The following is an 18,948-nucleotide window of genomic DNA, read 5'->3' as shown; positions in this document are numbered from 1 at the left end:
TGCAGGCGGCGGCGGCGGCGGCGGCGGGGAGGAGGGTGGGAGGTGACAGCCGGGATAGAGTGAGGCAGAGAGGCTGAGGACCCGGGACATTTCCGTATCCGGTCTCTGCGCCTAGCCCCCAAGTTGAACGGGCCCCTTCACTTGGGAAAGTTCTAGTTCCCCAGCTCGTGGACTGGCTAGTTGTTCAGTCGCCCTCGCAGCCTGACAGCCCCCAGGCCCTCTGCTTGGCGCCTTCCCCAGAAGACTGCAGACAAACCCCTCCAGCCCCGCCTGCTGCGCGCAATCGTTTTTCCTTCTTTTTCTTCTTCTTTTTTTTTTTTTTTTACCGCGATATCCTGTATTAACAGGCTGAAAAAACATGTCAGGAAACCACTCGTTAAAAAGTTCTTCCATTTCCTTAAGGAAAATGAAATCAGACAAGAGATGTACAGAGCACCCCCCCACCCCCACGACACACTGCACACAGATCTGCGACGACTTGGTCGTCCCGAAAGCTTTGATTCCTTTTTAAACATTTCTGGTTTATCTTCTGTCTCCTCCCCCTTCCTCCAGGGAACCTTCTCTCTGATCATTGAAGCTCTCCACTCTGATTCTCCTGATGACCTCGCAACAGGTAAAAACAAACCAAAACTCCCAGACTGTGCAGACTGCGTCTCCAGTTATTATGTATTTGAGTTCAGCTCTCCCCAGAAGCAAACGTCTGCATCTTTCATTCTGCAAGTTACTCCGGAAGGTTGAGAAGAGCCTTCAGCCTCCTTGCCCAGCATCCTTTCCACCTCCCTCACTCCCCGAGCCTCTGGGTTCCCAGTCAGAACCAACAGAGCATCCTCTTCCTGCAGAGAACCCGGAAAGGCTCATCAGCCGCCTGGCCACGCAGAGGCACCTGACGGTGGGCGAGGAGTGGTCCCAGGACCTGCACAGCAGCGGTCGCACAGACCTCAAGTACTCGTACCGATTCGTGTGTGACGAGCACTACTATGGGGAAGGCTGCTCCGTCTTCTGCCGCCCCCGCGACGACGCCTTCGGCCACTTCACCTGCGGGGAGCGAGGGGAAAAAGTCTGCAACCCTGGCTGGAAAGGCCAGTACTGCACTGAGCGTGAGTCCCTGCGGGAGGCCGCCGCTCCCTCAGTTTACCCCTCCCCAGGCCTGCTCCCTCACCCCCACCCCCGGCAGTGGGGACATATTCTCTGAGCTGCTGGCATCTTGGGGTTTTAGCCCCAGAGAGATGTTCTGGTGGGGAAACCGGGGCCGGGGAGCCAGAGAGATTTGCTGAGACCTCACAGTTAGCCAGTGGCAGGTTGGGGTCAACTTAGACGTTTTAACTTCCGCTATGGGAAGCTGCCTTTCTTAATCAGGGAGGATTTTGGACACAGGGCCAGGGGTCAGGAAGTAAGCCTGAGGGAAGGGAGGGAGGAAGGAAGGGAGGAACAGAGAGGAGGCTGTGTGCAGGGCGTGCTTTTACCAAAGGAGTTCTCTTTGCCCAGACAGCTTCTCATTGAAAAGTGCTTCATTTTCTCTCCGGAGTTGGTGTGCTCGGCCTGTTTAAAAACATGCCACTGTTCACGACACTTCACTCGCAGGGTCTATGGACGTGGGTGGGTGTGTTTTGAGGCCTGGGCCTGCCAGCCCTGCCTGGGGAGGGGTCTGCTTGTCCTGCTTGCGGGAAGCTCACATAGTACCCTGCCTGGGAGGGGGGACATACCTTTACAAAAGTGACTTAGGCCCTGCCTGCCCGTAGTTCTGTATTCTCCAGGCAGGCAGGGTAGCTGCACAGGTGCAGGGGGCATAAGAGGGTTGTGAGGACCGGCTGACTCCTGGGCCTGGTTCAGCTGGACCCCACTTGCCTCACTGCCACCTCGCACTCTAGGTGTCAGGTGGGGTGGGTCCTAGAGCTTCCCCAGAAACCCCAGGGAACCTTGCTTCCGCCCCCGAGCCTGGGAACCTTCTCTGGCAGGACAGAACCTCTCGCCGGGAGGTGCAGCTTCTCAGTTTGGATTTGCGCGTACCTGCAGCGTCATTGTCGCTCAGCCCGCACAGCTTTCCACAGCTCCTTTGAGCTCGCCTTGGCCTGAGTTGGCTCTGTTGTCTTAAAAACTTGTGGAGCGGCTTGTTAATGAGTTTCATAACCAGGAGAAGGGAGCCAGCTGAAACCTCAGCCTCCAGCCTCCCCACCCCCTCCGGGACCTCTGGCCGGCCTGCCGCCTCCCTCCTGGCTACCCTCCCTCTCCCTCACCGTGGGGTTGCCATAAACTTAAACTTTTTTTTCTTCTTATTCAAACACTGGAGTCTGTCCCCGCCCCCAGCTCGCGCGTGCCATCGATTAGATCTCTCCGGGGATAGGCGGCTGGGACGCACGCCTGTTCCCATTGGTGGAAAGGGTGCACGTGTGTGGGTGTGTTTCTGACCCTCTCTTAGAAGAAAAGGGGCCGGGTGTGGAGGGGGGGGCTTCCGCGCTCTTTTGTCCTGGAGCCGCTGTGTTAAGAAGAATGCTCTCCTGGGCTGAGTACAGTCCGCGGTGGTTACCGGGCAGGACGGTCGGTGCCCGGGGCTCGGCGAGGCTCTGTGGCGGAGCTGGGCACGGCCTGTAGCCCGTTGTGCGGGGGCCACTGGTGGGCTTGACGCTGCGCCTTTTCTTCTCGCAGCCATCTGCTTGCCGGGGTGTGACGAGCAGCATGGGTTTTGCGACAAGCCAGGGGAATGCAAGTAAGTTTGCAAGAGCTGCTGTTTTCTTTTTCTTGTTGTCCTTTCACACCTAGTGTATTAGTAAAGCATCTCTAGATGCCCTTTTGAAAACCGCAGGTAAGATTAGCTGGTTGGAGGGGGCTGTTTTTCTGTGTTTCTACTAAATAAATACATGGACGGGCATAGGGTCAAGGGCTGTCATCCATCTAAGCTCCTCAGTGGTTGTGGAACTTACAGATGGAGATTTAAAAAGAATCGGCACAGAAGAAGAGAGAGTTTAGTTGGTTCTCAAACTTCGCAGCACATTAGAATTACCTAGAGATGCTGCCCCGGTTGGCCCTTGGACCCAGAGTCAGACCCTCTGATGTGGGACGAAGGCATCCACGTGGTTTAAAGCTCCTGAGGACGGTCCAGTGTCCTGCCTCATTTGAGAACTAGCGGTGTTGATGCTGTTGGAAGACAGTCTCTCGTGAGTGGGAAAGGTGTTGCTAGGAAGCCGGTAGCGTCAGCATCCACTGACTCTGTCCTCTCCTCCAAGGTGCAGAGTGGGCTGGCAGGGCCGGTACTGTGACCAGTGCATTCGGTACCCCGGCTGTCTCCACGGCACCTGCCAGCAGCCCTGGCAATGCAACTGCCAGGAAGGCTGGGGGGGCCTTTTCTGCAACCAGGGTAAGCCTCCTGTCCCCCGCCAGGCAGCCTGGCTTCCCGGGCGCTGTCTCAGGGAAGTACGGTCTCCCGAATTTAACCCTGGGCCTCCCTTCTCCTCCTCCTCCCGTCTCCACCCTCACAGACCTGAACTACTGCACACACCACAAGCCCTGCAAGAACGGGGCCACCTGCACCAACACGGGCCAGGGAAGCTACACTTGCTCTTGCCGGCCTGGGTACACGGGGGCCAACTGCGAGACGGAGGTGGACGAGTGCAGTGCCAGCCCCTGCAGGAATGGAGGGAGCTGCACGGTGAGTCTGGCCACCGTGGGCTCTCCTGCCGAACCGGGAACCCTGGTTTGAGACAGACCGTGTGGGTCCCTTGGAACGACGTAGGAAAGCTTTCTTCATCTTCTCCATTACTCAGGACCTCGAGAACAGCTACTCCTGCACCTGCCCGCCTGGCTTCTACGGCAGGATCTGCGAGCTGAGTGCCATGGTGTGTGCCGACGGCCCCTGCTTCAACGGGGGACGGTGCTCGGACAACCCCAAGGGAGGGTACACCTGCCGCTGCCCTGGGGGCTTCTCTGGCTTTAACTGTGAGAAGAAAATGGATTCCTGCAGTTCCTCACCCTGTTCCAATGGTAAGGGGGCCGCCTGACCCATCCGAGACGTTGTCCAGTGGTCCACGCTGGTGAGAACGCGTCAGAAGCGCAGAGTTTAGTTTCAGGCTGAGTTCATCACTTTGTGAGTTGCCTTGCGTTTCAGAAGCCCTTCCGTCTGAACAGTGAGAAACTGTTCATAGAAATCTTATCCCCAAGTCTGGAAGCACCCAGGGAGCTAGGAAGGCAGGCAGGGGCGTTCCTTGTCCGCAGGGCCCGGCACAGGTGGAGACGCAATGACCTGCGCGCCGTCCTGCGGCGCCTCGGGTGCCCGAGACTCCGAACATCAGCGGGTCAGCCCCAGCGCCAGCCCAGCCACTGCGCTTTTGGAGGGAAGCCCAGCTCTGCTCTGTCACCAAGCAGAGCTGTCTGCTGCGAGGATGTATGGTCTCCACGAGTGGGGGGGATGCCCTAAGCAAACTCACAGAGGGGGAAGCTGGGCCCCAGACAGGCTGGACCATTCTGGAAGCTTCTGGAGCTTCTGCGTGGGGTGTGATAATCAGTGGAGAGGAATCAGCTTGCTTTGCTCTCCATGTTCTGCACAGAAGGTGTGGCAGTCCTGGGGTCAAGCTCTCTCTCCTGTTGGTTTCCAGCCACGGAACTGATAGAGCAGTGGATGCTTCATGTCTAGAGAGGAAGAATAGGGAGGTTTAGCAGGCTTGGCTCTGGAAATACAAAGACCAAACCCCAGCCTCCTCCCTCCCTTCCTTTCTTCGTTTCTCTTTCTTTCTGTTTCAAGTCTTACTTGCCACTAACTGTGTAACTGTGGGCAAGCACGTCATCCTCTTTAAGCCTTGGTTTCCTCATCTGTAAACTGGGTCCTTTGTTGGCTTGCTGCACAGGCGAATGCAGCACGGTAGGCAAAGCGTTTTGCACGGTGCATGTCAGGAGGTATTAGCCTGTATTTTTTAGGTGATCTATGGAGCTTGACCAGAAACCCCACCCCGGCCCTCGCCGTGGGCCTGTGTTTGATGTATGTTGTCTTAAGCGGTGGCCTCTGTCCGGTCTGCCCCTGTGTCTCTGCTTTGGTGTGTGACGCAGCGGCCGGGGCAGCACGTGCTTCAGGGCATTTTCTGGGTGACAAGCCACTGCCCTTGTCCGTGTCCCAGGTGCACAGTGCGTAGACCTTGGTGATGCTTACGTGTGCCGCTGCCAAGCCGGCTTCTCTGGGAGGCACTGTGATGACAGCGTGGACGACTGTGCCTCTTCCCCGTGTGCCAACGGCGGCACGTGCCGGGACGGCGTGAATGAGTATTCCTGCACCTGCCCCCCCGGGTACACGGGCACAAACTGCAGTGCCCCCGTCAGCAGGTGCGAGCACGCACCCTGCCACAACGGGGCCACCTGCCACGAGCGGGCCCTCCGCTACCTGTGCGAGTGCGCCCGGGGCTACGGGGGCCCCAACTGCCAGTTCCTGCTTCCCGAGCTGCCCCCGGGCCCCGTGGTGGTGGACCTCACTGAGAAGTACGTGGAGGGCCAAGCCGGCGCGTTCCCCTGGGTGGCCGTCGGCGCGGGCGCGGTCCTCGTCCTCACGCTGCTGCTGGGCTGCGCTGCCGCCGTGGTCTGCGTTCGGCTGAGGCTGCAGAAGCGCCGGCCCCCCGCCGACCCTTGCCCGGGGGAGGCGGAGACCATGAATAACCTGGCCAACCGCCGGCGGGAGAAGGACATCTCTGTCAGCGTCATTGGGGCCACGCAGATCAAGAACACCAACAAGAAGGTGGACCTGCACACAGAGCCCGGCACCGAGAAGAACAGCCTCAAGGCTTGTGACCCCGCCGTGGGCTATAACCTGCTGCAGGACCTCAAGGGTGCCGCTGCCAGTGGGGAGCCCCACAGCAAGCGTGATGCCAAGAGCCAGCCCCAGGGCTCTGCCGGGGAGGAGAAGAGTGCCCCGACCCTCAGGGGGTGCGTGCTATGGGCCAGAGGGGGCAGGCGGGAAGGCCAGCAGGGGGGAGGGTGCCCGACCCTCACGGGGTGCCTCGGGCCAGGCCGGGCAGGGGGACCAGCTGGCTGTGTTCCTCCAAGCTCTGGTCATTGTACTGTTCAAAAATGTTTTCACGTGTTGACTATGGATGTCTTTCATTTCCCTTCTAGTGGAGAAGCAGCTGAAAGAAAAAGGCCGGACTCTGTGTACTCCACTTCGAAAGACACAAAGTACCAGTCGGTGTACGTCATATCCGAGGAGAAGGACGAGTGCGTCATCGCAACTGAGGTCAGCGCGCGGCTGCCCGACCCACCCTCGGCCCGGCCGGGTCGGAACCGGGCCTATGACTTGCGCTAACCTCCCCTCTGTCTCTTGGCCCCCCTAGGTGTAAAGTGGAGGTGATGTGGCGAATTCCCGTTTCTCTTAGAATAAGTGAACTTCCAAGGATATCTGCCCCGACGATGCTGCTGAGAGGAGCGGAGGTGCTCGTGACTGCTGCTGGGAAGCCAGGTCCTCTTCCTGCCGAGGGGGCGGCCGGCAGGCGTTCCAGGCGCCTGTCGCACTGCCTTTTAGGACGTTTCCATTGCACTATGGACAGTTGCTTTTAAAGAATATATATTTAAATGAATGGACTTGATCACTACGTGAGAAGCTCGCACTGCTTGGAGTGTATATGTTGGATTCTTATGAGCCAGTCTTTTCTTGAATTAGAATCACAAACACTGCCTTTATTGTCCTTTTTGATACTAAAATGTGTTTTTTCTAGGTGGAAAAAAATGTGCGTTATTTTTTGGATTTGTAAAAATATTTTTCATGATATCTGTAAAGCTTGAGTATTTTGTGATGTTCATTTTTATAATTTAAATTTTTGGTAAATATGTACAAAGGCACTTCGGGTCTATGTGATTATATTTTTTTGTATATAAATGTATTTATGGAATATTGTGCAAATGTTATTTGAGGTTTTTTTTTTTTACTGTTTTGTTAATGAAGAAATCCCTTTTTAAAATATTTTTCCAAAATAAATATTATGAACGACATCCAGAGGTGTACTTACTCACCCCGCGTCAGAGCAGACTTTCACTCGTCCGAGGCCGCGAGGACAGAAACGGCCTCTGCTTTTCTGTTTCCCAGGTCTTTGCATAGTTTCATTGGATTGATGAAAAGCAACTTTCCTCGCTCCTCTGCCCACCTCAGAGAACCCTCCAAGGTCACTGTCAGGAAAAGGAAGGGGCGGGCACAGTGCTGCTGGTCGCTTGATTCCCTGAGCATCCCCTGAAGTGCACGGCAACCTGAGGGCACTTCACGTCCGGTCAGTGCTGAGAAGCCTCGGAGCTGGTCACCTTCCGTCGGAGCCTTATTTTTATCAGGACTGGAACAAAGCCTCATTTTGGATTAAATACCCACAGAGCACTTTAATGTCGTCATGGCAAAGGCTTTCGGTCCTCGAATAATACTTATTCATTGGTTTGTGGGTTTATCTCTAGCTAATTCAAAAGAGTTAGTTGCCTCCTAATTCAACCACAGTTGCCATGGGACAGACGACAGCAATGATAAAAACACTCTTCTTGGGTGGTTAGTACCAGCCAGGCCGCTCCTCCTTGTGAATTATCTCATTAATCCTCCGAGATAGTAGCTTCGTTACTCCCATTTTATAGCTGAGGAGACTGAGGCTTGGGGGGGTGAAGGTACTTGCTCGGGGTTGGTAAGTGGCAAAGTCAGCATTCAAATCTGGGCAGTCTGACTCCAGACCCTGGTTTGATCGCTTTCTGTCAGAAACTCAGCTTCTTATTGAGAACAAGACAGGGATTTAACAGACCGCATCACTGGTGCCATTCAGTGGTTCCAAAGGATCCGTGCAGATGGTCAGCTCTCGAGGACAAGTTAGTGTTGGGGAAAAGTGGTTTACTCCTGGGGTCAGAGGGGAACAGGCAGAGGGCTTAGCTAATTAGAGGGAAGAGGTTGCCTTTGTCTCAGTGACTGTGATGAATTTATTCCATCGGTCGTTATCGTACAGTCAGAAGTTCTGGACTCTTCCTGCGGAGGAAACACAAAGCACGTTGTGTGTTAACCAGTCCTGATGCCCATCCTCGTGTGTGTAAAGGATGGAGAAGCACGTGCAGTGGGACTGGAGACCAAGATAACAACATTGGGGCCAGACGGCACCCAGGAGCCACCCGGCTGGGACTTCTGCCTCTGAAACACAACCCCATCCATTCCCCACCCCTCTGGCTTGTTATTTTGGAATAACTGCTCACGGGCAGAAACTCCAGTGGAGAGATCGCATCCATGGAAAGAAGTCAGCGTCAGGGCCAAGTGCGGCTGAGGGAGATTTAGGCTTCTGAAGCTCCTCCACACTCAAACTGTCCCCTGCTGACTTTAAGGGTTAGCAGCATATTCTAGAATAACTGAGGGGGTCACCAAGGTTTCTTTCAAGAGGCTACAGGATCTGGTGGAAGAGTGGGGTGAACTCAATCCAGTTTACGCTTGTTAACCTGGAGTCCTTCCTAGCTCCCTCTCACTTTCAGCAGTGGCCTGACTCGGATAATAAATTAAATGGCTTATCTATTTTCAAGAATATGGAATATTCTGGGATTCTTGCAAAGCCCATTCTATGAAAGAACCTCAATGCACTTAAAGATAATGTCACTTTCATCTTTTCCAGCCTTCTAGTAAAATCAGGGAAGAAATTCATCTTTCATCTAGGTAAGCAAGTAACATGGCAAACTGAGACCGAAAGGTACAGCTTTGGAATTGCCAACCAGTTGAAGATTGGTGCACGTGGTTCCCTGGGTCCCTCCTGAGACGTTCTAATTGGACATTGAACCAGATGGTCCCTCAGCTTTCAGGGTTTACGTCATTTGCAGGGGGAAGTTCAGGTACATTGACCAAAACATCCACATGAACACATGGGTATTTACAGACAAGTGTCCACGATTCACCGCCCAAGCGACGTCCGGCATGACTAGCCTTGCTCGGAACCAGGCAGGAAGGAGCATCTGTGACAAGAACAAGGAGGTGAAAAGGCAGGTCCCTTCAGCAGGGGTGAAGCTGGCGCTGGACCTGTGCTCCCAAGTTCTGAGGAGCACGGAGCGTGGGTGACGCCTGCCCGAGGGCCCGGCCTGCAGCCTCAGCCCCACGCTCCAGGCACCGCCTTCCGGGACTTTGGTGAGACAGAAAGGAAGGTGGGGCGCACATACTTTTCCTTAGGCCTTTTTTCTTTAACTTTTCATAGGGACGTAAATTTGGACTTCCAGAAATTCTGCAAAGAATTCTCGTTATGACGATGGCTGTCACGTCCGTCCTCCTTCCATCCTGACTGGTTGGCCCTCTGCAGTCAGGACGAGCGGTCCTTTCTTGTCCACAGCAGTGTAGATGTTACTCAGTGGCTCACAGTCTGCTGCTGCCCCAGGGTGGGGCGGTCCCCACGCTCCCGGGTGTGTCTTACCTTCAGGCTCACAAGCCCTCCTGGCCCAGCTCTGGAACTGGCCCCTCTCAGTAACCCTGCTTCCATCAGTGGAGACGGGAGACAACCGTGTTTCTCATTTTGTGCCTTTGTGAGCCTGACAGCAGCCGGCAGTTACCGAGACGTAAATTGTGTGACCCGGGTACAAGCCCCAAACAGGCCCTTGAGCGAGCGTGACTTGGGTACATGCTCTGCGTCGTTGAGTAGACGGCCAGCAACACAGTGGAGGAAGTATTTTTGCCAAGAAAACTGAACTTGAATCTGGTCAGATGCCTTGATCCCGTTGACAGGAGTCCCGGGCGCTGAGGACATGGTCTGGACACCGGTAGGATCTGCTTGGCCGAGTCCAGGGCAGAAGGAGAGGGATGAGGGGACCCGCAGATTAGAAGCGACTTAGTCAGAAAACAGTTTAAGAATTCATGAGCTGACTGGAGAGACGTAAAGCCCGACTGGATGTTTAATGGTGTTAAGCGGTACTTGCAAATTTTTTAGATGTGAGAGGTTATTACTGTTAAGTCGAACACAAAAAGAGTACTTAAGTTTCAGAGAAAAATTCTGAAATATTATGGATGAAACAATATTATGTCTGGGATTTGCTTAAAGGTAACGAGACGGGGTGCTGGCAGCGGGCGGGGCGCAGGTGAAACACGAGGGCTGCTAGCGGACAGGCGCGGGGCTGGCTGTGGGTGGAGCTGGCTGCACCCTTCTCGCCCCTTGTGTGTGTGTTGGAAACTTGCCATAACTAAAGGCATTAAGATGACTTACACAGTGAGTGCACGCACCCAGGTGACACAGTCACTGGTGCGCGTGTAACGCTGTGTCTCGTGGATGTGTGAGCACGGTGGGTTTTAGGGAGGTTCCCGGTCTTTGCACGTTCAGATGAGGAGTCTTGTGAGACCAAACCAAGGCCATCCTACGGCTCAAGACGCAGCGGGGTTTGCTCAGGGCTGTGGTGCCAGATCCTGGCCCTGCCCCCCTGGCCGGGCTCAGTGACTGTCAACTCTGCTGAAACATGGTGGTCTTTCCTGAGCAGCTTTGCAAGGACCCCGTTCTCCACGTGACTCCAGAGGCTCCCAGAGCACAAACCCGAGAGTGTCGTTCCTGCTAAAACCAGCTAACATCTGCTTTTAGCATAAAGTTCAAAATCCTCACCTTGGTCTGTCAGGCCTTGGTGTAATCCGGCTCCTGACCGTCTTTCTGCCTCAGTCTGTGTCACTTTCCCCACTGTCCCTTCAGCGCTCAGCTCCAGCCACACTGGCCGTCAGCATGTGGCTCTGTACCCCTCCCCGGTTCCGAGACTTGGCTGTCACCTCCCACCTGCTGGGCTGTGCTGCGCGGCTCCTCCCCGAGCACCTGCCGACAGGGAAGACCCCTCTGGGCCTCCAGCTGTCCTCTGGCCAGCGACTGTGGAAGGCCTGTGTGTCCCGGGGGTGGGCAGGGCGCTCACCACCTCCAGGCCCAGCTTGGAGCTTGAGCGAGAGCTGTCGTCTGTGTACCCTCACCGCACAGGAGGGAAATGCGTACAAGTGCGTGAGGATTCGGTCATGACAGAAGTTTTATTCCTCCCAATGTGACTGGTACTCTGGGACCATAGCATGAAGCCAAACATAGATATGATCTGAGTGGGAGACCACATTACTTTGTTTCTATTCTAATAAGTAAAAGGTCACCTAGACACAGAGTGTGATGTGAGGACGCTTGCTTGGTATCCAGCCAACGGAGCCATATGCAGTGAGTAATTTCTTAGGCCGTGAATTCTGTAGAAAAACTGTAGGGAAGTTAAACGACTTTCCTAAAGGGCAGCTGCTGGATGTCTGTAGAAACACTGAAAAGAAGAGCGGGACTTGGAACTTGGGCTGAGCTAGGCCCCGAACGTGTGGGTGTGCGTCTGTGGGACGTCAAGCCTCACGCGACAGGCGTGCGCACCACGGTACGCTCGACCGTGCCAGGCAGCTGTCATCTGGAAGTAATTCGGAGACAAACTTTTTAAAGATGATGCGTGTCCATGCAGAATATCAGCACTTCCCCCCAGAACAACCTTGAATTACATTCATTTGCTCAAATAAACCAATATTTCCATTTTGGAGAAACCTAGCTCACCTGCGTCACCCTGGGAGGTGGGGTGGTGTCGTACTTGCCTTTTTGCGCTGGCAAGACTTGAAAAACCACCACACTCTCTTTCTCACCTTTCTTGTTTCTTAAGAAAACATCCACTGCTCCACATCTGGCATTTGTTGACTCCGCATTATGGCGATTATAATCTTAAAAGAAATGGGGGTGGTGTCCCTGAAGGTGCCAGCATGAAGCAGCATTTTAAAAGGTACGACGCAGCCTCGGGATCGCTTCCTTCTCTGAAGCTCACGGATGAACACGATGATGCCACGAGCTGCACTCCTAAAGGGCACCGGCTTCAGGGTAAGAGCAGAGAGTCCAAAACAGCAGGGACAGGATGCACGGGGACCAAGGCGCCGCCTGCAGCCTCGGAAGGCTGGCCGGGCTGGTGGTGGGCTGCCGTGGTGGCTGAATGTCCTTGTGATGTGACCTCTGAAGACCACGTGAACGTGCAGCGGGAACAAGCGTGGAGACCTAGAAAGCTGCGGGCCCGCTCAGGTTCGAATTCTCCACCACCAATTTCTGCTGTCTACATCTGTGCTACACACGCACTGGCTTCTACCTCTCATGTGCTCAAATCGATATCAACAAAAAGTTAATAAATCTTTAAGTTAACTTGAACTTTAAAATGACTGGACCAGAAGGGAGAGTGTCAGTCCTGGGCACTTGACCAGAACCTTCGTGGCTTGTGAGCTCGCATCTTCGGAGACGGAATTGGAAGCTGAGACTTTCTGCCATTTTCGGGGCCCAGCGGTGCCACGCAGGGCTTTTACGGGAGTGACCTGCGATGCGCTTCTGTAGCACCAGTGATGTTTCCATGGGGCCCTCGGGCTGCACTCGCTGCTGCTCTGGAGGCAGGGACGGTGCCCACGACCTCCACCAGAGTTAGAGTGGTTTCCCGGGACTTTGTGAATTTCAGCCCTTTCTGAGAAGCTTGGAAACAACTTGGGAATAAAAAGTCAAGTTAAATGCAGCATTAAAAAGGGCGTGTTCATAACGGGAAAATGTCCTAAATTTAGGAGGAGTTTAAGATGGAAGAGCCAGGCACGCTCCCTTTCTGCTCCTTTTGACCCAGGAGAGGGAAGGAGGCTGGTGACCGCCAGCAGAGCAAAAGGCCCCTCATGCGTGGTCCTGACCCAGCAGGACCGCGGGCGCTGGGCTGCTGGCGATGGTCTGACCAGCACGCACGAGGGAGAGGGGCAGGGTCACCGAGGCTCCAGAGGCAGGCGCGAGTCCGTCTTGGCCAGCGCCCCCTTCCAGGAGGAGGTGCTGCCCTTGGTCCCCGTTCTCAGGCCTCTCTGCTGACCCCACCCTATTCCAATGGCATAAACTCGCCTCTCGTTCCCAAGAGGGCCCTACAGAAAGTAGGACTCTTCCACGCCACCGAGGAAGGGAGGTGGCCTCGGTCCCCCACAGCTCACGGTGGGGACTACCTTGTGAGGCCGTCCTGGTGGCCAGGTGTTCCCCTGGATGCATTTGGCGTGTCCCCCAGCAGACACACTGATGTTAACAAACTGGCCCAAACAGAACTTGGAGGGTGACCGCTTTGCAGTTCCCCTTCCTGCCTTCCTGCGGCTCAGCTCATTCCAAAGCCAAGGATGCTAGTTTTATTTATCTGCTATTTGAGTGATCTTCGGGTGGATCGCTTTGACAGCTCAGGAGGTGCCCCTTCGGCTGTGAGGCAGTCCGGACACTCCTGGGCTCCGAGGGCCCCCGCCGTCCTCAGCGTGGGGTGAGCCTGGCCTGGCAGCAGAATTCTCAGTTGGAGGAGGAATGCTCTACCCTGCAGCTGCGCCCTAATATATTTGATCTCCGTTTGTAGACATTTGGATGGTTGTCAGTCTAAGTAATGTTTCATTGAACAACTTTGTACATAAATCATTGTGATTATGTCTCATTTTTTCATTATGATAAATTTCTAGTAGTGGAATTAGTTTGTCAAAGGGAATAAACATTATAAAGGCGCTTACGATCTTAAATTCCAACTAGAAGATTTGTACCAATTTGTAATCCTGCCCGTTGTTCACCAACAAAATGAATCATGATTAAGAAGTTCATTTTCCAATTTGGTTAGTGAAAATAGTGATCAGAATTATTCCACTTTAACCTGTTTAGTGGAGGCTTGAGTCCTGGAGGCCTTACTCTTCCCATGGCATCTGCTGTCCACCAGTGTGGACCTACTGTGTGCTGGGCATTTCATAGACATTTTTAAGGTAAGTTCATAACACACCTGGGTGGAGATGATTATTTCCTTTTCCTGTGGCACAGAAAGGTCACAGGTTCAGTGAAGGGCCCAGCAGGCCAGCCTCTGACTGGTGAGGGTTGGCATCCCTGGGAGAACATCACAGACCCCCCCGAGTGTGTTTGCAGCCAGTACTCTGCGTGGCTTGGGTTTTCTTCATGGGTAGGTGTGCTTTTTGTGTTAATTTTTCTAAACAACTATATTTGCAGTATAATTCACACATCGTAAGATGCACATATATTAAACCCACAGTTGGATGAATGTTGAGAAACATGTACCCTCATGAGATCAGCTCCACAATCAGGATGGAGGACTCCCACCCCCATCGCCCCAAAAGCCCTGTGCACAATCCCTGCCACGGGTCAGATGACTCCGGTAATGGAGGTGCTGGGAGCTCGCGCACGTGGACCCTTCTCACCCCGCTGGCCCTGTCTCTGCTCACATGTATCACATGTCTCTTTTCATTGCTTCGGAATTTTGTAAGAACTGTTCCACCCAAGCCTCCTGCCTGAGGGAGGTAAAGGGACCCCCACCTTACCTCTGCCCATGGGGAAATTGGCCGCTGCACAGTCTATCCTCTGCTGACCTCGTCACTGATTCAGTCTTGGCTCAGAGAACCCACCCCCAGCATGGAAGCTGATTCCCGGCACGGAAACTGATCCCCGGCATGGATGCTGATCCCAGACATGGAGGCTGATCCCCAGAATGGATGCTGATCCCCGGCATGGAAGCTGGTCCCTGGCATGGAAGCTGATCCCCGACATGGATGCTGATCCCCGACATGGAAGCTGGTCCCCGGCATGGAAGCTGGTCCCCGGAATTGATGCTGGTCCCCGGCATGGATGCTGATCCCTGACATGGAAGTTGGTCCCCGGCATGGAAGCTGATCCCCGGCATGGATGCTGATCCCAGACATGGATGCTGATCCCTGACATGGAAGCTGATCCCCGGCATGGAAGCTGATCCCCGGCATGGAAGCTGGTCCCCGGAATGGATGCTGATCCCCGGCATGGAAGCTGGTCCCCGGAATGGATGCTGATCCCCAACATGGATGCTGATCCCTGACATGGAAGCTGATCCCCAGCATGGAAGCTGATCCCCAGAATGGATGCTGATCCCCGACATGGATGCTGATCCCTGGCATGGATGCTGATCCCTGACATGGAAGCTGATCCCCGACATGGATGCTGATCCCCAGCATGGAAGCTGATCCCCGACATGGATGCTGATCCCCGACATGGAAGCTGATACCCGGCATGGAAGCTGGTCCCCGACATGGATGCTGATCCCCGACATGGAAGCTGGTCCCTGGCATGGATGCTGATCCCTGACATGGAAGCTGGTCCCCAGCATGGATGCTGATCCCCGACATGGAAGCTGATCCCCGGCATGGAAGCTGGTCCCCGGAATGGATGCTGGTCCCCGACATGGAAGCTGATCCCCGGCATGGAAGCTGAGCCCCGACATGGATGCTGAGCCCCGACATGGATGCTGATCCCCGGCATGGAAGCTGATCCCCGACATGGATGCTGGTCCCCGGCATGGATGTTGATCCCCGGCATGGATGCTGATCCCCGGCATGGAAGCTGATCCCTGCTCTAGATGCTGGTGGCCTTTTTCAGCTTTCCTTTTCCCGTGGCTGCCTACCCCCTGGAGCCTCCCTGGGGCTGCCGTCAGTGCCTTGCCTACTGCGCCCCTTCTGCTTCTGGAGACTGCTCCCTCTCTCGGTTGAGAGCCAGGCCTCTGGTGGACGTGGAGTTCCGGTGCGGCTGGGAGAAGAGGATGGGAGCGGCGGAGCAGGCGGCGTCTCCCAAGCGGCTTCACGGAGGGATTAGGAAGCAGCCCAGTTGTCCCTGCTCTTCCTCAGGCTGCTCCTCGTGGTGTCTGCGTAAACTTTCATCAGTCGCCACCAAGACCAGGGTCACGAGGTGATTGGTTGGGACCAGGTGGGGAGGCAGGATGGGGGCTCAGGCTGAGGGGTCAGGGGCAGCGAGAGGCCCAGAGGGCAGCTTTGTTTGACTGGAATAAATGAAATTCTACAAATCAGCAGCAGGGATACAAAGGACCGCCATGCCCCTCCTTACCTGCTTCCACCCCGCCCCGCCCCCCCGGCTGTTGGCAAAGAAAATATAAAGCCACCCGCTGCAGCACAAACCAGCGGGAGTTCTGGGTACCGCGTCTATCGTGTCTCTCCCGACACTGCTGCCTCACCCTTCTGGGCCTTGCTCCATGCCCCTCATACCCGCCGTAACTTAAAAAGTTCTTGAGACCTAAAGACACCTTTTTAGACAGACCACCTGGTGAAAGCAAGGAGTTCTGCCTTGGTTCATTTCACCTGAATTCAGTTTACATCGGAGCACTTGGGCGCCACTGCTCCGCCCTCTGGGGCCTGAAGCTCCGAACACCTCACCGTGAGCATCGTAGGTCAGCCAGGTGGCTGCCTCTGGGGTTTGCTGACACCGTGGGAATCCCAGAGGACAAGCCCCATGACACCGTGGCAGCGTTCGTTAAAGCTCCCAGCCTGCAGCTTCGTCAGCTGACATCAGGGACACAGCGCTGGGTCTTCTCTGCTGGAGGGTCAGCTGCAGGAGAGCTTGGGAACACTCGCTGGACAGAGAAACAAGTGGGGTTTGCTGGCCTGTCGTCCTGCCTGAGCTCAGACGGCAGAGTCAGATGGCAGTTTTTTCTTCTGGTCGCAGCTGGAGACAAGCTGGAGGCCAGAAGTCCTGCCCCTGCGGCGCCGGCCACCCGGTTACTCTTTCTGCAGCCCTCGCGCACTGGGGGGAAGGGAGGCACTGTCCCTGCAGCCAGGGCACGGGCCGGGAACCGAGCCCACAGCCCGAGGGGCCCGGGGAGTGGTTGGGCGGGAGCTCGGGCCCACATCGGCCACGGGCGTCAGCTCCAAGCGAGGTGGGATCTCTGTGTTGCCACCCTGCAGGCGGGGACGCAGGTCACTGTCACAGGAGGCCGGCTCGAGTTCCTGTATGCTGAACACCTGCCCCCAGGCTCTTGGCATCTGACACAGCGAGAGGGCGTTGGAGCAATTCTCCACTCAACGTTAGGATTCAAGTGATCTGGTCGCACTGATTAAATTAGGCTGTCATCACGAACCACCTTCTGACGCTGCGCTGAGGAGTCTGGCGTCAGTAAAGCGTTACTCTGCAAAAACAGGAGATTCAGGAGCGAGACACTGAAAATCGCACGGTACTCTAGTTGTGAGTTGACTGGTGTCCGGGGCCAGAGGGAAACAGTTTCAGGACGACAGTGACTGCCGGCGTGTGGTCTCGCCAGGACCGGAAGTGAAAACGGCAGACGTCAGTGCTGCAGAGGCAGCTTCCGTGCCCGCCGTGCCAGCTGCTTGGATGGCCGCGCAGAGGGTGGTACCAGAGGGGCCCTGCCTGGGCCCAGATGCCGGCCAGAGGCCAGGCCTCCCTCCTGCCCTTTAGGGTCAAGCCTCCAATCCGCTCCTCAAACGTCCACCCAGAACTGGGGTCCCTGCTCTGCACCAAGTGCACGTCATTTAATCCTTATTTTCAGATGTGGAGGTCGAAGCCCAAGGTCACAGCACCAACAGAGAGACCAAATCTCAGAGGTTTCTGAGCTTCCCCCATCACACAGCTTCCTGGTGGCCAGTGGCAACATTTAAACACCTTTTGAAAAGGATTTTTAACATGCTGCCATAGTTCTCGGATTCTAAGTGAGAGACACAATTTCTATCCTATCAGCAGGGAAACGGAGGCTGGGGCTGCCTGTCTCCGGTCCACAGGGCCTCTCCCGGGGTTCCCGTATGTCCCCACTCATCTGCAGACCCACCCCTTCTGCGGGGGAGGTGCCGCGCTCTGCACCATGGCCCAGGAGGCCTGTTCCTTTACGTCTCATAAAGCTGGCATCCCCTCCCTGGGCCTGGCCTCTGCGGATAGGCACGCTCTGGTTGCTTTGTATCTCTGGTGCCCATTATCTCTGAGTCCCAGTAATCATGGAAGAGAGGAACATGGCCGAGATACGGGGCTGATGGGGAACTTCTTTTCTCTCCTTGCGACACCGGGCCTCTGTGTGGCTTTCTCAGTAGCGAGGAGTCACTGCGGGTCCTCTGCCCACCCACCCATTAGGTGTGCTGGGCTCAGGGCCACCAGCTCCGAACACGTACAGACTAATCTCCTCAGCAAGGTCTTCCTTCCAGCATCAAAGTCCCTCGGGTCCTGGGATTACCCTCCTGGAAATGACCAGAATTTACCTGCGATATTAACAGCCCTCACCCAGAGCTCGCTGACACTCAGTCCTGGGTTAAGGGCTTTAGAGATGGAAAAATTAAGGCAAATAGATGTTCAGTCACTAGGTCCCACAGCTCGCAAGGGGTCAGGTGGCCGTGAGACCCAGGCCGCCCAAGCCTGACTCGGAACAACAGACGCGGATGCTGAGACACTGTGATGATCCCAGTTTTCCTGGGTCGCCGGCTCTACTCAGCGCTGACAGCCTGCCGTCTCCGCAGGAAATCTAACGACCTCTAGAAATTTGGGAAGTTCTAGCAAGTAGGTCTTGACCTCTTGCTACACTTTCACTTTCTTGCTCTGGTCTACTGAGGAACTGAAAATTCCAAATTAGCATGTGACACTCATTCAGATCAATGGGATTTGTGTTGTTTGTGCATTTTCCCACAAAACTGGCAAGAAAGCACAACCCGAGGGAGACTTTGTTGATCCAGCCTTGCTTCTGGAGGAAGGACGTGACCACTGGGAAGGAAGCTCTGTCCCTGCGGCTGGACTCTACACAGCACTCAGGACTGTGTCCTGCCCGCCTGTGGCCTCCTCATGGCCCTGGTCACCCTGAGCCCGGCGTCTTCCATGGTAGGTGCTCATCAACACCTGTTGAACAAATTATTGGCAGAAAGATGTAGGTGGAAGAATCCCTTCTCAGCTGTCCTTTCTACATCCCAGCGTCCTAGAAACAGAACCCAGTGAATGGCTGGGTGAAGGGCGTCAGTGGCGTGGATGACAGAAACCGATCCAATTCAAAGAGGTCGTTAAAAAATTACATGGATCAAGGATGTGGCGGACAGAAGAAGGCTCAGAGTTGTCCACCTCCTGGGCCCCCAAACCAGTGAATATGTTGCTTCCTGTGGCAACAGGACCTGCCTTTTTGATCAGTTAAGGACGCGGGGATGGGAGGTTATGCTGGGTTACTGGGTGGCCTGACGTAGTCAAAGGGTCCTCG

At 55.1% G+C, this 18,948-nt stretch overlaps 1 protein-coding gene across 1 annotated transcript in view; it reads left to right on the top strand.

The window, feature by feature from the left end:
* The window catches only part of DLL1 (delta like canonical Notch ligand 1), an 8,252-nt gene extending 1,379 nt beyond the window's left edge, over positions 1-6,873 (top strand). The window contains exons 3-13 of the mRNA XM_024744919.1: positions 6-42; positions 116-227; positions 553-613; positions 840-1,097; positions 2,644-2,704; positions 3,222-3,352; positions 3,474-3,643; positions 3,759-3,975; positions 5,103-5,898; positions 6,088-6,205; positions 6,303-6,873. Coding sequence (XP_024600687.1) covers positions 6-42; positions 116-227; positions 553-613; positions 840-1,097; positions 2,644-2,704; positions 3,222-3,352; positions 3,474-3,643; positions 3,759-3,975; positions 5,103-5,898; positions 6,088-6,205; positions 6,303-6,308 — 1,967 coding nt within the window. The 3' untranslated portion in view covers positions 6,309-6,873. The remainder of the gene's footprint in view (positions 1-5; positions 43-115; positions 228-552; positions 614-839; positions 1,098-2,643; positions 2,705-3,221; positions 3,353-3,473; positions 3,644-3,758; positions 3,976-5,102; positions 5,899-6,087; positions 6,206-6,302) is intronic.
* The last annotated feature ends 12,075 nt before the right edge of the window (positions 6,874-18,948 follow it).

The sequence above is a fragment of the Neophocaena asiaeorientalis genome, unplaced genomic scaffold, assembly GCF_003031525.2.
Source record: "Neophocaena asiaeorientalis asiaeorientalis breed wild unplaced genomic scaffold, Neophocaena_asiaeorientalis_V1.1 scaffold649, whole genome shotgun sequence".
NCBI lineage: Eukaryota > Metazoa > Chordata > Mammalia > Artiodactyla > Phocoenidae > Neophocaena > Neophocaena asiaeorientalis.
Note: the sequence above shows the minus strand (reverse complement) of the source record. Positions and strands in the feature narration are given on the sequence as shown.